General features: G+C 36.6%; 1 protein-coding gene across 1 annotated transcript in view; it reads left to right on the top strand.

Annotated features, from left to right (window-relative positions):
• Nucleotides 1-23,974, top strand: part of ZNF804B (zinc finger protein 804B) — a 504,914-nt gene extending 480,940 nt beyond the window's left edge. Inside the window, exons 3-4 of the mRNA XM_034667542.1 lie at nt 14,225-14,355; nt 20,278-23,974. Coding sequence (XP_034523433.1) covers nt 14,225-14,355; nt 20,278-23,935 — 3,789 coding nt within the window. The 3' untranslated portion in view covers nt 23,936-23,974. The remainder of the gene's footprint in view (nt 1-14,224; nt 14,356-20,277) is intronic.
• The last annotated feature ends 217 nt before the right edge of the window (nt 23,975-24,191 follow it).

Consider the following 24,191-nt stretch of genomic DNA (forward strand, 5'->3'; position numbering starts at 1 on the left):
CTGCCTTCGGCCCAGGTTGTGATCCCAGGGTCCTGAGATTCAGCCCTGCATCAGGCTCCCTGCTCAGTGGGGAGCCTGCTTCTCCCTCCGCCCCCCCCCCACTGCTCTTGCTCTATCGCTTTAGCTCTGCTCTCTGTCTCTCTCAAATTAAAAAAATAATAATAAAATAAAATAAATCTACATGATACCTCAAAAAAGTAATGTTAGCAAGATGGAAGGGAAGAGCATGTAATATTTGAGGGAACAGTGTATCTGTCACAATCTAAGTGTCCAGGGTAATTAAGTGTTCTTCCTCAGCATAGATTTTTTTTGGTGGCATGTGTTTTATCACATGTTGGTATCATAACTTACTTGACCCATTGTCTATTCTTGCACTTCTGGATTATTTTCAATTTTTCATCATGATAATAAGTATGATAAACATAAATATTATCTAAACACAAAGGAAATAAAGGCTTTGCTGATAAGGCTTCATTCTTCAGCAGAGTATTTTATATATTCATATATTTTCTTATTTTTGGTATTAGTTTTTGAAGGGAGCTGATTCCACTCGTATTCATTTGAAGGTTCATGTGAAACTTACGCGTTCTTGGTTTCTTACCTACTTATTTATACTGAATAACAATGTGTGCTTTTTTATGATGTCTATGTTTATACTAGTACTTTGTAGAACAACTAATGGTTAGATGACTTTATTTAGGAAAATTTAGGCCTTCTGAAATTACCACTTCTTATAAATTTAATAATATTTTTGCCCAAATTTTAAATTACCATGGCTAATAAGGTGTAGGGAATTCGGTTAAAACTAGGCTAAATGAAATTAGGGGTAAATAAACAGCATCATTAAACAGCTGTTGATAGTTGAATTATCCAAACAGAGTTCATCTCCAGGCATAATTTGTCCCCAATCAACAACTAATTCAAATGTCAAAGTGGATGGTTTTCGCTTGAATTACAGATTTCCGTTAATTGCATTATCACATTAAATATCTTATTCCATTAATTGTATCTTTGTGATATTTTTTGGAGATTTGAATGTAACAGCCAGTTGGACATTCCAAAGGAAGCAAATAGAAAGAACCCCGTGATACTTTCACTGAGGCCAAGAATCCTACCTTTGACCTCGCCTGTATCTCGCTTGTATCTCACCCTGCTCTTACTCTGCCCAACTCTTGCAATCCTTATTTTCACTTTACTTTGACTCACTGCTGTAAATCTTAATTTTTAATTCCTTAAAACATCCTCATCTCAACTGAGGCTTTATTTTATTTTCTAGAAAAGTTAAAAGCTTCTAGAGAATAAAGCTGTGATATTATCTGACTCTGGCCTATTACATTATTTGACTCTGGTCTTAAGAACATAAAATTCAAAAAAAAAAAAAAAGAAGGTAAAATTTGAGGCCACTGATTCTTTAGGCCTTAAGTTGGGAGAATTCTTTTCTATATTCAAATATTTCTTAAGGCAATAAAAGTAATACAGTAGACTTCTCTCTCTCTCTCTCTCTCTCTTTTTTTTTTAGGCTTCTTTTAAAACTTTGACTAATCTCAGAACCAAGGATAAGGAAGAGACTTACATAAAAAGGAGTAGAAAGTAATCTAGCATACAGACATGATTAAAACTGTGTATCATTCCCAAAAAGAAGCTATCACAGGCGATTTGTGTAGTGGTTAAGAACAGGACTCAGGAATTACACAGCTTTTTTTCCTTTTTTCTAAACGTACTTCCATCAACATTACAAGGAACAGCCTTTGTTCAGATGTGTAATTATATCTGAGGGACTCATTTTTAGGTAGAATTGCTGAGTCAGGGGGATGGCACATATAGAAATGCAATTGCTGTCTCCAAATTACCCTCCAAAGGGATTGCACCAGCCTGTAATTCACTCTGAGAGTGAATGGGTGTGCTTATTTTCTCACATACCCAATGCTACTGGGTATTATAAAACATTATGACTTCGTTAGTTTGATCATTGAAAAACTGTGGTCTCTTTGATGGTTACATTACGTGTCTTTGTGAATGAGATTATTTTCTTTTTAAAAGTCAAAGTGAATCTAAGCAGCCTTTTTTAGTGCGCCTGCATTCAACCTCGAAGTTTTAAGTCATAAATATATTTGAAGATATAAAATACACAATGAATAATGCATACAATGCTAGAAAAAGCATAAACACAACTAAAAATTTCATCTGTTGTAATAATATTTTTGAAATTGTTAATAGCATTCATCAAATTTTTAAGCCAGTTAAACACTGGTCAGATTTTACACAACTATTATAAATTTTCATAAATGCACTTATGCTTATGTTCTGTTTAAATGTCATACTTAACTAAAATATCTGAGAGTGGCCACTTTTGAAACATTGCAACTCTCTCAGTGTTTTGGAAGTTTAATTTATGAAGTGTCTTGTCACTTCAAATTAAAGTATAAATTGGATCTTAGTGGCAATAATACATTCATTTGGAGTATTTTTCCAAGAAGCGTTTGCAATCACTAATAGAAAGAACATATGAAATGCTATTTTTCAGTAGTAGCAACTATGGATGCTGATAAAGTTTTCAAATAATTTTGATTTTAAAAATAATACAAATCAACACATACAATAATTTTGATTTTAAAAATAATACATTTCTGAGCCTGTCTGGCTCAGTCTGTTAAGCATCTGCCTTAGGCTCATGAGAATTGAACCCCCAAGTTAGCAGGGAGTCTGCTTCTCCCTCTCCCTCTGTCCTTCCCTTCCTCTCCCCCACTTGTGTGCACTCTCTCTCTCTCAAATAAATAAATAAAACCTTTAAAATAATGCATTTCTAATCAAATTATTTGCTTGTCAAAGAAGCACTAATTATTGAGAAAATAACTAAAGTGGACTTAAGGAAATACTTGGTTTTTTTATAGTCTGGGAAATGAAAAATTTGAAAATAAGCTTTGCTCCAAAAATAAATAATTTAAGAGATAAAGAAATCAAGACTCAAATTAAAGGAGACACTTGCACAGTCTTGCCTAAAATCTGTTTTTTTTCTCAAGTACATACTCAGCTAAAACCTTAGCTTCCCAAACCTTCTGCAATTAGCCATGTGGCATTTATTATGAGTTTCCCATAATGCACTTAATAAATGGAGTTATACTTTTGAAAAACAGGAACAGAATAAAAGTATTTTAAAAGATTACTTATCAATTTCACTTGCAAAACTCCCATGCCCCAGAACCAGGGAGTCTTTTTAGAGTTATTCAAATATGATGCTCTTTATTCTTGGAACATCTGGACACTCTTGACTGGACTCGCTACATTTTCCGCATTTCTTTCCTCAGCAGCACCTCCATGCAAAGACAGGCAAAGTGTAGAAAAGACCACGAATCTCCTATCTGCCTAATGTTTTCTGGGAGCATTATCAGGGAAACACTTGAAATAAAAAATGATTCAATCTGTTGAGTTCAGAAAATTAGCTGTGCATTTAATAGCTCTGCGGGATCCTAGTCAGTGAGAATATTCAGGGCCTGATTTGTTAACAAAGTCAGGCTTGATTCAGTGAGACTTCCCATAGGAAGACTGGGAATGTTAAAACTAAGTCACCATCTCATAGGAACACTAGACGTTATCCTTGAAGTACTGGTAGTTTTGCATTCAGAGTTACAAATTTATTATTGTCCATTAAATAAAACTGGTATTTCCCTCCAAATACCATATGTCTTTCTCCCATTATTACCTGTTTTCCCTGAATCTCGTTATTTCTCTCTGTGAGAACATCCCATGTGGTGTGTAAATATAGAACTAACCACTTCCCTCATCTTGACCTAGCAGGAGCAGGACTGTTTCTGTTGCTGGGGTTGGCAAACTTTCTAGAAAGGGTCAGATAGTAAATAGTTTTGACTTTGCAAGTCATATGGTCTCTGTTGCAAAAACTTAACTCTGCTTGAAATTAGCCTGAGATGAGATGTAAACAAAGGGGCATGGCTGTGTTTCAGTATCACTTTGTTTATAGAAACAGGAGGAGAGCCGGGTTTGGCCCAAGGGGCCTTAGTTTGCTGACCTCTGCTTCTAACTCAATACACTAAAGCAGTAAATCAATTTCAAGTCTTTTAAGAGAATTGGTACCTTTAAATTTAGGCTTTTATAAGCTGGAGAGTAAAATGGTCTGGAAACTTCTCCACATCCTGTTTTGCAGCCCAGTGGCTTAGAGCTTGTAGAAAGGGATTTTATATCTGAAAGAGGCAGTGCCCTAAGTTGAACACTAACTGCAGCCATCCCTTTTGTCAACATTTAGCAAATTTAGTAGAAGGGATGCTGTGTTTACCTAGTCAGTGTTCCATCCACACTCTCTCCTGAGGAACAGAGCTGGGATTGATTTGAGGGGTGGCTGTATGCCTCGCTGAAAACCTGCATTCACTCTACTCCTTACCTAAATGCTGAGAGCAGGTGACGTCCTTCTAGCAAATGATAAGCAAGTGAAGTCTGCTCCATGGAGCTTCCAAAAAGCTGGTGTTTATAGGACTTGAAAAAAAAGTACAGCGTCAGCTCCTGCCCTTAGTTCCCCTTTCTTCTTACCTGGAATGCAGTTTTGATCTCTGACATTTCCCGGGTGTATTGCAGCCAGGATGATAAAACCACATGTCTTATTAGTTGGAGGAAACTCGAAGCTGAAAGGAGATTGAGCTGTGGCCTTTCTAGAGAAGGTGGAAGGACTGTGCTATATGCTTGAGTATAGATTCTTGGATTAGGGTAAAATTAACCTGATTAAATTAAGCAACTGCAGCTAAGTGTCTGATACACACAGCCCCACTGAACACTGATATCTTTAGCTTTAAAATACCGTCTCTATTTATCGTGTGAGAGTAACGTGATCCAAAATTCAATTTTACACCAGAGTCTAATTTCATTAATGTCTCATTTCTATTTCTGTTTCTATTTGAATAGTTACTTCTCAGAAACAGTTCTATTTCAAAATAGCATTTGGTTAGGAAATCGAAGAAATCTCGAAAACACTTGCCCTGTACTAAGACAGTCTTCGTTTGCAGGTATGTCCAGAATTAAATAATTGTGCCTGCAGTATTCTTAGCAGGTATCACTGACCGTAAACTTGGCTGTGAAAGAGTGGGAGGATGAAGTAGAAATTGAAAGAGCTTTGGAAAGTCTGTATAATGTGAGGTTGCATGGGATGCTGCCGTGGAAGTAGCTGCTGTTAAAGAGGCAGTGGGGTGGTTGGGCCAGTGGGCACGGGGTCAGGTTTCCTTAGGAGCTGAATGGGGAGCAGGTGACCATGAAGGAGTCATCTAGCTTGGAAATAATGCTGCAGAGCAGATAACAACCTGCTAAATGACGATGGCATCGTGACAGCAGCCACACAGTCTGTGGGAGGACAGACGTTTGGCATGGGATTCTCATCAAGATTTCCTTTTCAGTCTCATGGGGCTCAGTGCAAATCATTTATTGCCTAAAACTCTCCCATAAAGAATGTGACTAATTCTCTTGATCTTTAAAAATAAACAGATAAAATATTCCCTTACGGCCTTGTTCTGGTCCACATGTGACTAGGGATGCCAGAGATAGACAGGAACCTCAGGAAAATATCCTTAACCCATTTGATACTTTAACGCGTTAACCCTTTGAGACCCATTCTAACTCTATATTTTGACACTTGGAAGTGTTTCTAAAAGACAGGGATTTGTAAACTTTACTTGAACATTTTCTTTTTTAGCATGAATAACACTTTTTAAAGATAAATTATAAATAATTTACCTACTAGACGATAAAAAAAGTCTGAGATATTCTGACATTCTATTTTTTCTCCAAGGAAATAGTTGCAGTTTTGAGACCATGTCGCGTGAGGAAAAAGTGTCTGAATTTTCTTAATCTACGTTCTTGTGTTTCTTACATTGAATTTATTCACCATGGTCTAGACTGTGATGGAATGCAAAATTATTTTTGAGGTCTTATTAACTAACATTAATCAGATGTTTATACAAGTCATAACCTTTAATTAATGAATTTCAATTTGTTCATTCCAGAAATGCTGTATTTCTTCAAAATTAGACATACTTTCTGCAGACACTTAATGGGAGTTAATACTATTCTTACATGGCAGGTGTGTTCTTATCATGCTGTGAACATGAAGAAGGGTGGAGATTAAAAGCTCCTTGAATTTTACTACTAAACCAGTTTGAAAAGCAATTTCTGTTCACTCATTACCAAAGCACTTCCTTTGTAATGCTGCTAATCATTTCACAACAACGGCTGGAGATACTGACATTGCTATCTTACAGGTTATATTCTTGCCTAGTATGATGTGGCTCACAAAAGTACCAAAAACTTTATGCCATGGTACAGAAAATAAATAAATCCTACCATTAAAAATCCAATAAATGTTCATGCCTTGTATCACAACTGACTTGAATCCTGACTCTAATAGCTAGAGGATGAACGGAACTCCTCAGAAGAAACGAGAACACCAGAGCTGTCTATCTGCTGTTTGAGGACTTCTCAGGGGATCCTGGGCTTTGGAAGGGGGTGGCATGGTGGCTTGTCAGGGGCATCTGCCTTACACACCTGAGTATATTCCCCTCCTTAAGCCACAGAGGTACCTTAGACTATTTGGGGTTATAAAGAAATGTCTTTTATATTAATCACATTTTTAGGTTATTTTAGAATCTACAGATATCCCCAAACTCGCACTTATCAGTGGTGTCTTCAGACCTGGCTATATCTCTCCCGAATATTGGGCTTAGCCAGTGAAAGAGTCCAGAAAAGAGCCCACAAGGCATCTCTAGGTCCTGATTGCCAAGCACAGTGGGCTGACCATCAGCAATTAGATTTAGAGTCCAGCAATTCCTATTTCAGCAGGGATATGAAGAATTCTCCAGATACTGCTGTAAAGTATTTAACTTAGCATTTGTGAAGAAACGAATGCAGGCAGAGGATCAGCTCCGAGTTCATTTCTTCTCACCTATTTCCTGCTTGCTTGTGGCTCTGCTGGTCCTCAGAGGAGTAAGTTCTACCAAGGGAATATGCTCAGATGCATTCATTCCAGAACACAGCAGGGAACTCGTCCTGGTGAGTAGCACAGACTGTATCTTCTAAGAAGAGGGGAGACCTTAAAATATTTTAGCTCATTTCAGTATCTGTGTTTGTATAGCGGATCACATAAAAGGCAACATGCAAAAAAAAGCAGAAAATAAGGAAAGTCCCATTTCAACATTATCTCTCTTCTGAGAAATAAACAAAGACTTTTTATATAGTATAATTCTTCTATCTTGATCACATTGTTTAAATTATGCCTTCTCCTGTTTCAAGTTATTGTTAATTATCTATAAATGTCTTCCAAATCATTTTGATAAAAACATTTCCAAACAATGAACAATATCTAAGAACTGGATAGACTTTTAATTTCTCAAAGAGAAACTATTGTAAGTGTCTAGAATTTTACATAAGCTCTTCTGACTTTTCCTTACTTTTATGAAGACCAGACATTCTGTTTTCCAGTCACAGTTCTTTGCTTAGAGTCTGCTTTGGTGTGGATCATGCCATTTAACCTTCTATGTTTGTTTCTTCGTCTCTAAACTGAGGTTAATAATTTTGACCTTTTGCATTGGGGTTTTGCTCCTCTATGAAGAAAAACATGAATGCCAGCAAAGTACCCTGGGATCTATAGACGAAAGTGCAGGGATGGAAGGAATTATTCTATTTAAGAGAGGAAAAAAAGTAGATACACATGAATAAATCTGTTTCACACATGCTGTTCTGCTCCAGTGAAGGTGAATGGAGAGTGGTTACCAGCGTGGGCAGAGGCTCACATGCTTGTTCTCACTGGTACCCAATAGTATTGGGGATATTACCATTCCAAGCACACAGAGGTTCACTGACCTGCTCAATTTGCCTCTTCATTTATTTATTCACGGCTGAATTCCACTTGCAATTCACGTGCCAAACACTCATGTTGGCAGGTAGGGAAATAAAGATTGCTTAGTTTGTGCTTTCAAAATGAAGCTGAGAAATTAAATTCCAAATATTTCATAAGTGTGTTTTAGCAACTATATCTCCATAAGCCTTATGTTACTTTTTGTTGAGAGCGAATGAAATGCATTGTGAAACTGGAAAAGCTATGTGAGGACTGCTTTACTTCCTTTAACTTGACCCCTGCATCTGTCCTTTATTAAATTGCTTTTGATCTGGGCAAGGACCATGGCAGGTAGCCTCTCTTCAGGACCAGGAAGACCATCTGTTCTGCAATTTCTCTTTTAAATTCCTGTACAAAATACAAGGACATGAACTAGTTGTCCCTATTTCCTTCTAGGAAATACTTTTACCCTCTTTCTTGATTGAGATTCATTTTAGATATTGGTAATATCCAAGAGCAAACTTCAAATAAGATTTATCAAAGAGAAGTCAGCCAATAAATCATACTTGAATCCAAAATTTATAATTTTCTTCAGTAGTGAAGATCATGGACTTACAGAAATTACATTTTTCAATGAAACATTATAAATTGTTCAAGACAGGGGTAGGGAACATACCCAGCATGCTTTGTTTTCCTGTCTTCTCCTTCAGAAAAGTCTACACCTACCAGTTTTGTAAAATTCAGATGAAAACCACTCAAACACTACGTTTTCAGTAAGAATATCAATCTAGGGTTCTTAATGGCTCCCCAATTGCCAGGTAAATCAAGGGCTTTATATTTATGCTGCTTCCCAAACATCCATAAAATTAGACCATTCCTGACCTTGAAAAGTGATCAGAGTTCATAGTCATTGAGCATTTGCCATATATCAGGTGCTGTGCTCAGTGTTTTACCTTTCTCAACTCAAATAATAATTCCAAGAACTCTACATGGTAAATAGTGATAGTTTGCCAAGTTACAAATGTGTAAATTAAAGTTTGGGAAGATTCAGTAACCTTAGAGACTCAAAGCTCGTGAGTAACAGAGACATATACAAGCTCAAGTCTGACTGATTTCAGAATCCTTCTCGTAAACAGTGCACTGTGCTGTCTACCATCCAACACCTCTCAACACCAGACACTTTGTTTTATTGCCCTCCTGTTGTTAGGTGCTACTCTCTGTCTTCCTTACTCCCCATCCCAGGAAGGTGCTCTAACCTATTCACCCCAAGTCCCCGCTGATAAGCAACGATGACTGAGCTTTCTACAGTTCTTTGTAAATGTGTGAGGTAGCAATTTGTTTTTTCCTGAAATACGTTTGTCTTGTGCTGTTCTCAGTGAGAACTTTTATTTCCAGCTGGTTTGTTTTCTGTTTAATCTGAGTAAGATAACTGACAAATATAGTACATGCCATTGTTTAAGTAAGTGGATTTTTATTAGAATGGGAGATGAAAAGTAGAAATTTGGGAAAACCCAAACTAAAATATGAGGTTGGCAAAATTTGACCCGTAGACTCTTAGAGCTTTTCCTTATCTGTCCAGTTCTCTTCTCATTAGACAAGTCAGCTGTTGGAATGGTCTTTCATAATAGGCATGATCACCTTGGTGTAACCATTTCCAGAAGTATGGTATTTGCGATTAACATTCTGTTGTTTGGTGGAAGGTCTTTGAAAACTCCTAATGTGATTGTAGATTTAACTTTCTCTCTTTGAGGTTTTATCCATTTTTGCTTGGCTTTTTTTGAAGCTTTGTTATTAGGCATAGAAACATTTAGTCTTGTCATTCTGATTTATTTACTCCATATCATTATGAAATAACCCTTTTTTTATTCCTGATAATAAATCTGCTCTAAAATCTACTCTGCTTGATTGTGATTGAGCCCCTCCAGCTTTCTTTGCACTGCTTTTGACATATTATATCTTTTTATATTCCTTTAACCCATTTTATCTATATTTTTAAGTTTGATTTTGTAGTCAACATATAGCTGGAGCTTACTTTTTAATCCAAATTTATACTTTTAATTCCAGTGTTCAGACCCTTTACATTTAATTTGATTAGTGATATGTTTAGATTTTAGTTGTTGCCTTGCTATTTGTTTTGTAACTGTCCCATCTATTTTGCCTTCCTTTTTTCTTTTCTTCTGCCTTCTTTTGGATTGAGTAAATGTAGTGATTTCCCTTTATCTTCTTTGTTATCCTATTGGCTAAAACACTTTGTTTTATTATACTCATGGTGGCCATAGAGCAGATTGTGTAGTTCTTTACTTATCACAGTCTACCTTCAATTGTTATTCTGCCATTTCATGTATTGAATAAGACCTTTCAATATATTTGTTATTTCGCCCCTCTTAGATTTTGTGGTATTGTTGTCAAACATTTTAATTATGAATTTGTTATAAGTCCCCTAAAACATAGCTATTGTTTTTGCTTGAATTGTCTAAATACATTCAAATATTAAGAAATATGTCTTATCCTGTAGTTACTATTTCTAGTGTTTATTCTTTTGTGCAGATCTCATTTCTCTCTGGTATTATTTTCCTTTTGCCCAGTGATATTCTTTAACATATTCTCTGGATGTGCTCCTGAATTTTTCCAGTTTTTCTTGTCTTACAATATTTTTATCATCTGCTTTAAAAAAAAAGATATTTTGGGGGGCACCTGGGTGACTCAGTTGGCTAAGTGTCGGACTCTTGGTTTCGGCTCAGGTCATGATCTTAGGGTCATGAGATTGCGTCCCATGTCAGGATACATGCTCCACACAGAGTCTGCTTAAGATTCTCTCCCTCTGGGGCGCCTGGGTGGCACAGCGGTTAAGCGTCTGCCTTCAGCTCAGGGCGTGATCCTGGCGTTCCGGGCGAGCCCCACATCAGGCTCCTCTGCTATGAGCCTGCTTCTTCCTCTCCCACTACCCCTGCTTGTGTTCCCTCTCTCGCTGGCTGTCTCTATCTCTGTCCAATAAATAAAAAAATCTTTTAAAAAAAAAAAAAGATTCTCTCCCTCTCTCTCTGCCCCTCCCCCTCCTCATGTGCTCTCTCTCTCTAAAATAAAATAGATAAAATCTTAAAAAATAGTATTTTCACTAAGTATAAAATTTTATTTTGAGAAGTTTTTACTTTTCTTCAAGAAATGTAAGTATGTTGCTCTGCTATATTGTTTCCAATAAGAACTCTTTTGCCATCCTACTCTTTGTTCTATGTACAAATATGTCATTTCTCTTTAGATGTTTTTTAAAAAAATTCCACTTTTTTACTGATTTTTTAAAAATTTGATAATAGTGTTGGTATATTTTTCTTGTGCTTGAGATTTTGGCGGGCTCTGTGGGTTTTTAATTTTCAGGAAATTTGAAAATTTTTCACCCATTATATTTGCAAATATTCCCTCTCCCTTTTTCAGAGACTCCAATTACACCATTGTCTAGTTGATCACCATCTTTCATCTACTTCTTGAGCATATTGGATACAGTGATAACTGTCCTAATATACTTTTCTGCCAATTCTAGAATCTCTGTCTGTTCTGTATTGGTCTCAATTGATTATTTTCCTCATTTTAGGCTGTGCTTTCTTGATAATCTTTGCATGCCTGATAATCTTTGATTGGATGTTAGATGTTATTAATTTTTCCTAGTTTTTGATGAATATTTTTGTATTCATATAAATTTCTTTAAATTTGGTTCTGAAATGCAGTTAAGTTACTTGCAGTCACGTTTATACTTGGATTTCTTGCTTTTATGATTTGCTAACCAAATCTAAATTAGTGCTCAATCCACAGCACATTATTCTCTACTGAAGCAAGGTTTTCCTGAATTTTTTTTTTTTAAGTAGGCTTTATGCCCAGTGTGGAGCCCAACATGGGGCTTGTAGTCACTACCCTGAGATCAAGAACTGATCTGAGATTGAGAGTTTGATGCTTAACTGACTGAGCTACCCAGGTGCCCCAAAATTTCCCTGAATTCTAAACTCAATGTCCCATGAGTTTTTCCAGTTTTGTTGGTGAGAACAGGCGCTATTCCTGACCCTATATGAATGCTAGGCACTGCTGCCATTAATTCTTTCAGGTATCCCTTTTTTTGGCTTTGAGTAGTTTTTTCACTGCAATTCAGCCTGCTGAAATTTAGAGGGGATCCCTCTGTAGATCTCTGGGTTTTTTCTCTGTACAGCCTTGAGTACTCAGCATTTGCTAAGCCAAACCTGTGGCTAGATGTCTTTAAACAAAATCCCTTCCAGTTTTCTGTGTTCCTTAAACACAGTTTAACTTTGCTGACTTCCTTAACACAACAAATCTCTATGTCCCCGGTCCGTCTTAACTTTTCCTATATGCTTCGAACACATCTTGTGTCCACTCCTATTGAGAAACTCAGTACTGTCTTATACAAATATCTATTCACTTGTCTGTCTTCCTTGAAGGGAAAATTATTGATTTGACAATTTGATGTCCCTATTATATAGTAGTAGTTAACAGTATGTGTTGTTGGATAAGTAGGACAGAATTCGCAATCATTTCTGTAACTCAGAGATAGCAGTGCAGTTCGGGAATCTGGGATGCTCGTAAAAGAAACAGAGGCATACCTGGAAGTTTAAAACAAGATTCCAGTCAAGTGTCAGTTGTTGTGAGTAAATGAATACATTTCCTCTCCTAGGCTACTCAAGTTTTACATACGAGTAATATCAAATATTAAATAAATATAACATAGAGTATTCATGTTATACTATTATGTATGTGGAAGCTATGGAAGTGTGAGTAAGAGGGTAAGTAGGAATGGAGATTTTAAAAGCCTTTCTCCCTTCTGACCATGGCTGTCTCTTAAGGCTTAGACACCCAGCTCTAGAGAACTGTTGATTGGGTTTTGTTTGTTTGTTTGTTTTGTTTTGCTTTGCTTTGCTTTGGTTTTTTTACACATGGGCCATAATTTCATTTCTTGAAATTTTCTGTTATTTAAAAGTCTCTGAACCATTTGTCAAAAATCAAATCCAGATTGACTCCACTGTTCCCCCTGTGGCTGTTTCTAGTTCTGTGAAACTCTTTTTTTTTTTTTTTAAAGATTTATTTATGTATTTATTTATTTGAGAGAGAGCAAGAGAGCTGGGGGGAGGAGCAGAGGGAAAGAGACACCCAAGCAGAGCCCAACGCAGGGCTTGATCTCAGGACCCAGAGATCAGGATCTGAGCTGAAAGCAAGAGTCTGCCCTTTAACTGACTAGGCCACCCAGGTGATCCTTGTTGTTTGTGCTTAGAATACCGTCTCTTTGAAATGTTGGTCTTGCCTCCTTCTTTAGATACTTAGCCCAGATATAGTTATCTGGCCGCCATCTCCCGTAAGCATGTCCCCTTTCAGGAAAAAGCTGATGATCATTAAAGTTTGGGGCTCTTGCTTTATGGGTGGGCAATAGTCCAGTACTGCATTATGACCTCACTGGAGAGCTATGTGGTTTTCACCATTCCTGGGAAATATCTTCTCTACCTGATTTGGAAAATGAAAACAAATTAAATGGATATAGATTTCAGACAGTTTAAAATCATTTTCTATGGGTTAAGAGAGACTAATCTCAATTCAGGATTAAGTGCCAAACTTCAAGATGCTCATTTGATTGTGGCTGTTTCTCATTTTGTTTAATATCATTAGGTGTGCTTAGTGGCCACTTCTGAAGTAGAAATCCAAACAGTTAATGAAAAACATCTAATTTGCATTGTTTTAGAGAAAAGATTAATTAGAAGAAGTGGTAGGTTAATTTAAATCAAGCAAGCCAAACATCTATCCTGAGTTTCAATCCCTGACCCATTTTTATCCTCTTGGATATAATATAGAAATCTGCATTGGATAAATACCTCCACCAGGAAAAAATGAGTTAAGAATCCCGTTTAGAGCTTTGAACTAAATCTTCCACAGTATAACAGATGCTCTTAAATGAAACAAGCTCATTTCACCAAGTGTATTTAATAGCATCAATTTTCATGAAGAAGAGTAAGTATGTTTAACAAGTGAGAGGACGGGGGCAGTGTCAAGAGGAAAGTGCAGCCTATAACCTCCTCTCCCTTCACTCATTGATATATCACCCGTTTTTTGACATGTTTTCACAGGCACGTAAATGATTGCAGATATGTAGCCAGGGTGGTCCCAAAAAGAACTGGGGTTCAGCTTGGCAGCACAATTCTGTAGTGGTTGTGACAAGCTTTGATAAATAAACCAGTTGACAACTACGTCTGTCTTGGAGAAGAGAATAACATCGATGGAAAAGGCACTTTTTTACTCTGTCTATCCGGAAAGTCACCTCTGCACCACCTGGGACAAAGTTGAATAAGGAGTGTTATGGGTGGAAAAAAATTACTTATTTATAGTACCCTTTCTGTTTTTCTTCTCTGTCCATAGAGACTGAAGGAATTAAAGCAACGGGAATTTGCTCGAAACGTAGCTTCCAAGTCATGGAAAGATGAGAAGAAACAGGAAAAAGCACTTAAACGGCTTCATCAGCTGGCCGAGTTAAGACAACAGTCAGAATGGTAAGAATTAGAGGTATCTCGGGTGGTTCAAAACTCTTCAATCATCGGGGAAATGTCAAAGATAAATTTACCTGACTCACTGTTACAATGTAAACGAATTATAATTAATTGAAAGATATGTTTGAGGGCAAATGGTTCTAGTCGTTGAAGGCTCATAAGTTAGTTCCTTTGGTATCTGACTTTTTTCTTTCCCAATATTGTTAATTTTATGTGCTCTTTAATGAAATTATCTAAGAATGATTCTAATATGCTGGCACTTATTCTATCCAATTGATTTAAATGGGTGCATACAGATCTTTAGTAATTATTTTAAGTTTTATAATAATAATTTAAAAAACCGTAAAGAACAGTGCATCTTTTTGGGAAGAAAATGAATCTTTCTGTTTCCCTGTACACACCTGAATCTGGAATAAATAGCACTATCATTGTCCGGATGACAAAAGAAGATATAATTAATGCAGTTAAATTTAACACACCGTGCCATTTAAATTGATAATTATGACACACGTTATACTAATACATTCTTGTAGCTGAAAAATAGCTGTTGTACATAAGCTTGGAACTGCCGAATGTTTCAAAGTGAGGAGATTGTTACCTGGAACTCAATTAAATTTGCAGGTTGTGATTTGTGTTCATATGAATCATAATGCAGAACACCTAATGTAGCTAATTAATGCAGTTGACAGCAACCTGGTGAATTGTGAAATTTATAGCTCTGTGCCAAAATTTAAACCCCTGTTGTTGAAATGAAAAACAACATGCAAGAAATTTGGGAATGAATGACTCGTATTATTGAGTACCATAAGTTATTAGAGCTCAAATTTGATTATAAGAAAATATTTATTTTAAGGATCAATTTATGAATAAAAACACAGTATTTACCTTCCATATATTCATGTATTTGTACCGCTATCTCAGAATAATTTAATTAACTTATCAAAATACATAAAAGATAATCATGCAAAACTTAAGTGAGAAATTTGGTATAAAGAAAAAATAAAGTGTGAAAAACTGTGTGTCCAAAGGTGAGGTTAATATAAAAATGCATGCTCTGAGGTCCTCTGCAATCACAGAAATGGGACACGCAACTGGTAATGAGCTTTCTACCTACCAGCACAATGAGGATCTTATGCTATTTGAACACGCTATCGGTAAGACGTCAGATAGTCCTTGTCAAAACAGGACTCAGAAGGAAAAGTCTAATGATAATTGTGGTAGCATGAAGGAAAAAATCTGAGGAATATGTTAATTCTTTGGTGACTTATTATGGTATTATAAGATTGTAAAAAAGAGGCAAACCTCACTCTAGAGAGACAACATTTAGGTAGGTCCTTTAAGGCCACACAACAAAAAATCTGAGTAGCCTTAATAAACATAATTTTGGTTATTTTATTAGTAGAGAGTTGTCACACTTCTCCATTTCTACTTACCCATTCCCTATTTTCCTTTGGGAGAAATAGTGGTGATGGTTATGATGCTTTTGTTTATAGGTTCTGAGTTTGCAAAGCTATTCATGAAGTGTCTTCCAAATTAAAAAAAATTAAAAGATCTACAGCAATTCAGGTTGAGCTGAAAATCATATTAACTAAAAAAAACACATACTCAAGCACATACCTTATAGAATAGACAGACTCCCTAGGTTCCATTTTTCCCCCCGCATTGTTAGGGAAATAATGGGTGTTTAGCTTTCCACATGCAAAACTTGGAACTAGGAAAATTATTGCATTCTTTTCTGCTACCTGCCGTCTGCCCTCCAGCCAATTGTTCTTTTTATTTAAGCAGCCTCATGGCCTAAGAGGAAGTCACTTAATAGAATTATTTAATATTTTCATCTTGGCTGCTGAATTGAAAAATGAAAGGAAGAAATAAAATGAAAAAGAAAAAAAAATCATCTATATTACTACCCCTTCCTGAACAACCTTTCTCTGTCCATTATCCTCATAACAAAGGCTGGATGGTGCAGGATGATGCAGATAACAAGAAAATTCTTGTATGATCCTTTGGAGAAGAAAGGAGAATTTACTAGTAGTAAGAATATTCGAATCGGACTGATAAAAAAAATGTTGGCAGAAAACTGGTAGTGGATCTTAGAAAGGGCAGTCAACTTTGCCCATCTCTTGGGTAATTCAACTCCACCTGGTTCCTCAGCAAGCCTCGTTATCGTATGGAGGTGCAGAGTCATTCTGTTTGTAAACTTCTACCACATATAAATTTAAGTATAGTGCATATGGACATGGACATTTTTCCAAATTTCAAAAATTATAGGACCATTGACTCTGAGAATATGGGATTCCTTATATAAGGACTGGATAATGAGGGACATTAGGATATTATATCATTTAAAGAAATTATGGTGTTTTGATATGTCTTGTTTCCTGTTTGGAAAGTATACTTTTGCACAGAAGATAATTAAATTGTGCATGTGTTTAGTTGCCAAGAATTAGAATTTTGGGAGAGCTATTGGAATGGACAATCTTTAATAAGAACAAAGGTGTACCTTTATAGTTACTTCTTTATTATAAATAAAAACAATTAGGTAAAAAATACAGAGAGAAACTAAAGAAAGTTCTAGGAAAAGGAGTAAAATCATAAACAAGGGTATAACTATAAAAATTAAACCTTTATGTTAAAAAGCATAAACTTCTATTAAAATAATAGAATTGAAAACCATAAAGATAGAAAAGTAGGATTTTCCAAAGTAATAAAAATAAACTAGATTTTAAGATAAGGGAATTTAAAGTTTAGAAAGCAATAAGATAAAGAGTTTAAAGCAGAAACATTGGAGGTAGAAAAGATTAATAATGAGGGTAAAATGCTAAAACTTGTGAAAAAATATAATCATAAATGTAGATTGGATTATAAAGTGAGAACAAGAATTAAGGACAAGAAGGGGCGCCTGGGTGGCACAGTGGTTAGNTAGGATTTTCCAAAGTAATAAAAATAAACTAGATTTTAAGATAAGGGAATTTAAAGTTTAGAAAGCAATAAGATAAAGAGTTTAAAGCAGAAACATTGGAGGTAGAAAAGATTAATAATGAGGGTAAAATGCTAAAACTTGTGAAAAAATATAATCATAAATGTAGATTGGATTATAAAGTGAGAACAAAGAATTAAGGACAAGAAGAACAAAATATAATACAAAAACAATAAGACTAAAGAGGATTAAAAATATTTAAAAGAACATAAAAGAAAGAAGCTTACACATTAGAGAGATAAATGGTAAAATAAAACAGCAATACAGAGAGGAACATTTAGACTAACATAAATCAAAGCAAAAAAAAACGCAAAACAGTGCCAGGATAATAAGCAAAAATATTATTAAGGGAAAAATAGAGACAATATAAAAATAGTAAAATATCTGAGGCATAATGGAATCATGAGAGGCAGAATGATAATATCTGTACACCGGGCTTTTGAAATAATTTCTGCTAAATGCAGATAGAATCGGATTAACTGATGTTCCTAGAGAAGATAACTTAACAGAAGTATAGCTCCTACTTAATCTAAAGTGTCTCTTTGGTGCTGAGGCAAAATCCAGAGCAGCAATGTCTCTGGTCCTCATCCTTTATCCGCAGACTGCAGGCCCTTTAAAAGACCAATAACTATAATTAATCTCTGTGTTTTCTATTTTCCTTTATGCTTGAATGAAATATTTAATAAGCCATACGCTACCTTAGAGTGTACCTTTCCTTTCTTTTTTGAAGTTTTTATTTAAATTCTAGTTAGTTAACATATAGTGCAGTATTGGTTTCAGGAGTAGAATTTAGTGATTCATCACCTACATACAACACCCACTAGTCACCACAATGAGTGCCCTATCTTAGCGTGTTCCTTTCCATTCCTCATATTAAATATGGCAAAACACCCTCTCTAAAAAGCATTTTAAAAATGATCCAAAAAAAGAAGATTAATGTGATAAGAAGAAAGTTTTCATTATGAAACTGTTACTAGATATTTTCAAAATTTATTTTTCACAAGATTCAGGGGAGTGCTATAATTCTAAAGCTACAGTCATTCGTTTATGAAGAGGGAACAATCTGAAAGTATTGAAGAGTGAATGGTGGCTGAAACTATTGTAAATTAAAATCCATATGGGCACAGTAAATGGAGGATTGGGTATTGTAAAAAATTAAATTGGTAAAATAGAAATTAAAAGCAAAAAATCCTTTCTGAATGAGAGAAATACACTAAAGACACTAAAGTACTGAGATAAATAATAAGACCTAAAAGATATATTCAGGAGAGCCAATACGCTTAACACATAAATTCCAGGATGAAAACCTAAGCAGGGAAGAAGCAATAATCAGAGAAATCAGAAGACAATATATCTGAACTGAAGAAGTTGAATTAAAAGTACCCAGCAGTAATAGCAAAAATTAACCCAAAGAAATCATTCTGTCACTATGGTCTGGTAAAATGTGATTGATATTGAGATATATATATATATATATATATATATGATTATTTATATAGAATATTTATAAATAATTGTATATATAATTTTAGATTATATTTATATACATAAATATAATGAAATAGATCCTAGATGGTAAATATAATAAAAATACATTATAGTTCAGAAATATAATAAATATAGATACACAAGTGAAAAGAAAAATTGCAAAATCATTCAAGGGCACCAGTGGATTCATTTCAAAAATGAATAAAAGGAAGCTAGTTAAGTACTTTTCTACAACATTAAACATGTAAACAGATGGAAGCAAAGTATATGAAATTTGGTGGACAAAAAGGAATGTTATTCTAGAGTTCTACACTGCTTGGCCAAATAGTCATATGTGAAGACAACAAGAAAGAACTTCTCAGAGAAGGGCTCAGAAAACACACTGTCCATTAGAGTTGAAGCTACATATGGAAAAGCTATCACTTGTTTGAGTATTGTATACTCAGGTAACAAACGACTGAATAAAAATAAAATAAAAACCTGCACTAGAAAAAAGCAGACAGACACATGTCCAAGCATGTGGGAAAAGAAAAGGAAAAAGAGAAGAAAGCCATGTCAAAGTAAAAGATCAGATAAATGGTGTGATTTGCGTTGCCCTTCCCCCAGGATGACCTTGTTTTTTAGTAGAGGTTTTAAAGGTAGAACATTAAAGAGACAATATTAATCTAAAGAGTTTCATCTCTTATGTGTACCGCTGTTTCCAGTTTTCTGATTGAATTACTAATTTAAGAATGAATAATCTTTACAAAACTGTAAAAAGATAAAACGTATATATGCATAAAAGGTAGAAAGAAAGTATTTTGGTGAACAAGATGCAAAAGAAAAGATTTCAAAATAATTGAAGCAATGGAGATGGCTTGTAGATGTGTGTTACTTTATTATGCATTTATTATAATTGATCAAAATAGTGACCAGTCATGAAGAAAAAATTAGCCACACTGTTTCAAAGGGAAGCAAACAGGAAGGAATTTTAAAACTCGGGGAACAAAAATTATAAACTGGTAGCCCTTACACAAAAAGGCAAATGAAATCTATATTTTGATGCTTTGAAAGTGACTTTTAATTCCATTTAATTTCTTATTTAATGTGAAGTCACCAATTGAAAAATTCTTTGTGAAAGAATGTTAAATCTACATTCCAAAAAAAAAAAAAAGGTTCTGCAGGACATCTTTCAGGTGTGAATGCAGCACTTTATTTTCTTTTGCAGCACTAGCATAAGATATTCACCTGCTATCACTTCCTGCTAATTTCAAAAGAACACATTAAGTGATGCAGTTTACAAACAGTCACTATGAAACATAGGGGTACTGAGTTGTAGAAACACAGTGAAATGGTTACACTACAATAGACACAGTTTCATAAGTACCATAACTCATCCTAGAAACTCTAACAAATGTTCACATATAGATAAGGTTTCAAATCTAATGTCTTAATCATTTAAATATTTATTGTGTTTACAGTGTTTCTGGAAATGGACCAGCATACAAAGCTCCCAGGGTAGCCATAGAAAAGCAACTTCAGCAAGGAATTTTCACAGTTAAAAATGGCAGAAAGGTATCGTGCATGAAGAGCACTCTTCTCCTTAAAGGAAAGAATCTGCCCAGAAGCATTTCCGAGAAACAGCGATCCACCACACAAAACCGACACCAGTTACAAATGGACAGACGTTATTTGTTTGGAAATCGGGTACCACAGACCTCTTCGGATCTCAGCAATGCAAACCACAGGACAGGAGTATCATTTTCTTTTTCCAAAAAAGTGCATCTGAAATTAGAATCTTCAGCATCCGTTTTCAGTGAGAACACAGAGGAAACCCACGATTGTAACAAGTCACCTATCTATAAAGCAAAACAAACTGCTGAGAAATGCAAGTGCTACAGGTTTACAAATGAGGATACACATCTCACTAAGGGAAAAGATATAAACATCACACCAAGCCATCTGGAAAGTGTTTTACACAATACCTTCTCCATAAGCTCTCAAATCTTGCAAGACAAAAATGACTCTATTGATGGAATGCTAGAAGATTCAATTGGCCTTCATGCTTCATTCTCTAAATCTGATATTCATCTTTCAGATGTGGATTTTACTCCTTGCAACAGAGAAAAAGAAACTAGAAGTATATTGAAGAACACTTCAGAGAACTGCATTCATCACTCATGCCAACCAAATGCTTCCTCCAGCCCACCATACGTTTACAAGCACAGTGATGCCAGGATATTTGAATGTCTGGATGAGTTTCCATCACTGGGGCCAAGTAAGCCAAACAGTACAGTGCATCTGAATCCCAACTCCAGAATGGAGAAGAGAGAAGAACCTTCAGATGAAACAAAAAGAGTTAGCAAAAATGTACAGAGGCTTATAAGAGACGCATGTCCCCACGATGTAAAGTCAAAACCATTGCCTTTTCTCCACGTACAAAGTAAGGATGGCCACACCACTCTCCAGTGGCCTACGGAACTTCTGCTCTTCACAAAAACAGAGCCCTGCATCTCTTATGGATGCAACCCATTGTATTTTGATTTTAAGCTTTCTCGTAACGCAAAGAGTGACCATGATTCAGAGGACCTAAAAACAGAATTGATGAAGGAGCCCTCGGAAATGAAGACAACAATAGAGAGCCGAGTCTCAGGTTTAATTGAAGACCAACAGAAATTGATCCAAGAAGATGATCAGTCTCTGAAACCAAAGATGATGATAGCTAATCCAGATTGGGAAAATTTGCAGAGAAAATATGATTTGGGCTACAATGATTCTGAACCAAATATGAGTCAACATAATTTTAGTGCAAATGATTTGGAAATGAAAAATCCTGAAGTGCCTGCTTACCTTGATATGTCTCTAAAGAATTGTGTCGAAAACAACAATAGTGATAATGAACTTAAGGAACCTTCAAGGGCCCATTGGCAAAGCTGCCAAAGGGTCGTCGTTAATGAGGCAAATGAGGGCCTAGCTTTTTCTCCCTACATCTCGAGGACTAAGAAGCCAAAACTGATTCCTTGCGATCCACATTCGGATTTTGAAGATGCAAATCAATTCACCTGGAATTCAAGTCCTTACTCAGGAAGGGCTCATGGTGGTCATGGGAAGGACTTTAGTGTAATTTTGAATAGTAACCACATTAGCATGACCAGCAGGGTTTCTGGATGTAGAAACCAAACTTACAAGAGCGATTCTGCAAACATGTCTCTGAACAGACTTTCTAGCCCTTCAGACATGTGCCCTGGCAGCGCATCCAGCCTGAGAAGTGCTTGTTCAAGTCCTAAGTCCGGGGAGAACGGCAGAGGTAATTTGCTCTTCTTTTGCAAAAGAGAACACAACTCCGTCGAAAGGCACAGAGGGAGACACCAAACACACACCTGCCTCTGCCTGTCTGAGCAGATGGCCAAGGGCACCTGCCTGCCACCTGAAATACAGAGAGATCGGAACTGCAGGGTGTGGGGCTCAGTGAAGAATGAAAAATACTCCACATATAGATACGGTCGCTGCAGACAGAGATCTAAACTGGGCAAAAATCAACAGCAGTTTTCAGGGCCCAAATCCAGGAGAATCCCCCATTGTGATTCTAGCTCACAGGTGTCCTGCTCTGGGAACAGTGAGAAACCCCCAAATTGCCAGGGACCTCGGCACGGCAGATTGGGCTCTTACTCGGGAGAGAGTATTTATTGCTTAAATAAAAGCGAGAGAAGTCAAGAGTCTTTGGGTGGTCCTCATATTTGCGACCTGGGAAAAGTAAATTCCATGCAGTATAACACTGGGAACATCAGCTGCCTTTTAAGGAACTGTTCCAGCAGCCCTTCCGAAACCGTAGAATTGACAGAAGAAGAGAGGATGCCCCTGACAGCCAAAAGCCTTTTAGAAAGAGTGCAAGCCAAGAGGTGTCAGGAACAATCAACTAATTTTGAGGTCTCTTCAAAGAATCGTAAAAACGAATCAGAGGCTCATTCACAAATTCAACGCACAATTCAGTTCACACCCCTGGGCTGTCACCGACCAGCATTGCCTTTGTCTGAAAAAACGCAGAACACAAGTAAAAAAAGGAATGATCAAGGCGGCGCGATTCAAAGGACTCTAGAGAAAGACCAAGTCAAAAGTTCACAGACAAATAATGTCGTTGTTTTAGGAGATCCTGATTGTGATAACCATCTTTCTAAAGGTCTGATTGATGTGGTAGCAGATTCTCAGTCACCAAACATAAAAAAGAACCCAACGACAAAAGAACAAGTAAAACCTTTAATTAGTGAAGTCCAACATTTTATTCAAAGCCGTGACCCAGTACCAAATGATTTCCCTGGTGCTTTCCCATCCAACAGATATACCGGTATTACTGATTCAACAGAGACCAAAGAAGACCAAATAAATCTAGACTTGCGGGATGTGAGCATGCCTATGAATCACGGAGAGGGGAATATAAACTCTTACTCTGACAGAACTATGCAGAAGCATGACAAAGTAGATGAATCAGAAGTGTGCCATAAATCTAGCTCACCCCCTTTAATTCAACAGCCAATCACATTCTCCCCCGAAGAAATAGATAAATACAAGCTCCTGCAGCTACAAGCCCAGCAGCACATGCAGAAACAGCTCCTATCGAAGCATCTTCGAGTTTTGCCTGCTTCGGGGCCTGCTGCCTTCTCCCCGGCCTCGGCCGTCCCAACGGTCCCGGTTCACCAGCACACATCCATCACCACCATCCACCACACATTCCTGCAGCATTTTGCTGTTTCTGCTTCCTTAAATTCCCAGGGCGGTCCCCTCCCCATAGCTCATCTACATCCTCTTTCCCAGCCACATTTTACTCCGTTCACGTTTTCCCCTCTGACTCCCACCATCATCCCGGCGCACCCCACTTTCTTAGCAGGCCATCCCCTGCATTTGGTCACCGCGGCCCCCTTCCACCCGCCTCACATCACACTTCAGCACCTACCCTCGGCCGCATTGATCCCCGCATTGTTTGGCCCTCACTTAAACCCAGCCGCAGCTTCTATCATCCACTTGAACCCTTTAATTCAACCAGTGTTTCAAGGTCAAGATCTTTGCCAACATTCTTGCTCCAGTCATGTGCAGCCCTTAAACGGAGTAAAAGAGGCCTTAAATGTATCAGCGCACTTGAACTAATAGGTGTCGAAGCCCCTCTTGCAGATAAATAAAACACGTTGTCACTACCTACAAAATGATATATTTAAAGTGGTCTGATTATTATTAAGATTCTAAGTGTTGGTGCCGATTCAAAATGTGACCAGTATATAAACATGAACTGAATTGTCAATATTGAATTAGGAGCATTTTAAGAATTTCTTTTAACTCGCATTAATAACAGAGCAAATTTAGAATAACTTTGCAGAAGGCTAGAGGGAAACGTGTTAAAGGTGTG

Source organism: Ailuropoda melanoleuca, chromosome 1 (assembly GCF_002007445.2).
Source record: "Ailuropoda melanoleuca isolate Jingjing chromosome 1, ASM200744v2, whole genome shotgun sequence".
In the NCBI taxonomy this organism is placed as follows: Eukaryota; Metazoa; Chordata; class Mammalia; order Carnivora; family Ursidae; genus Ailuropoda; species Ailuropoda melanoleuca.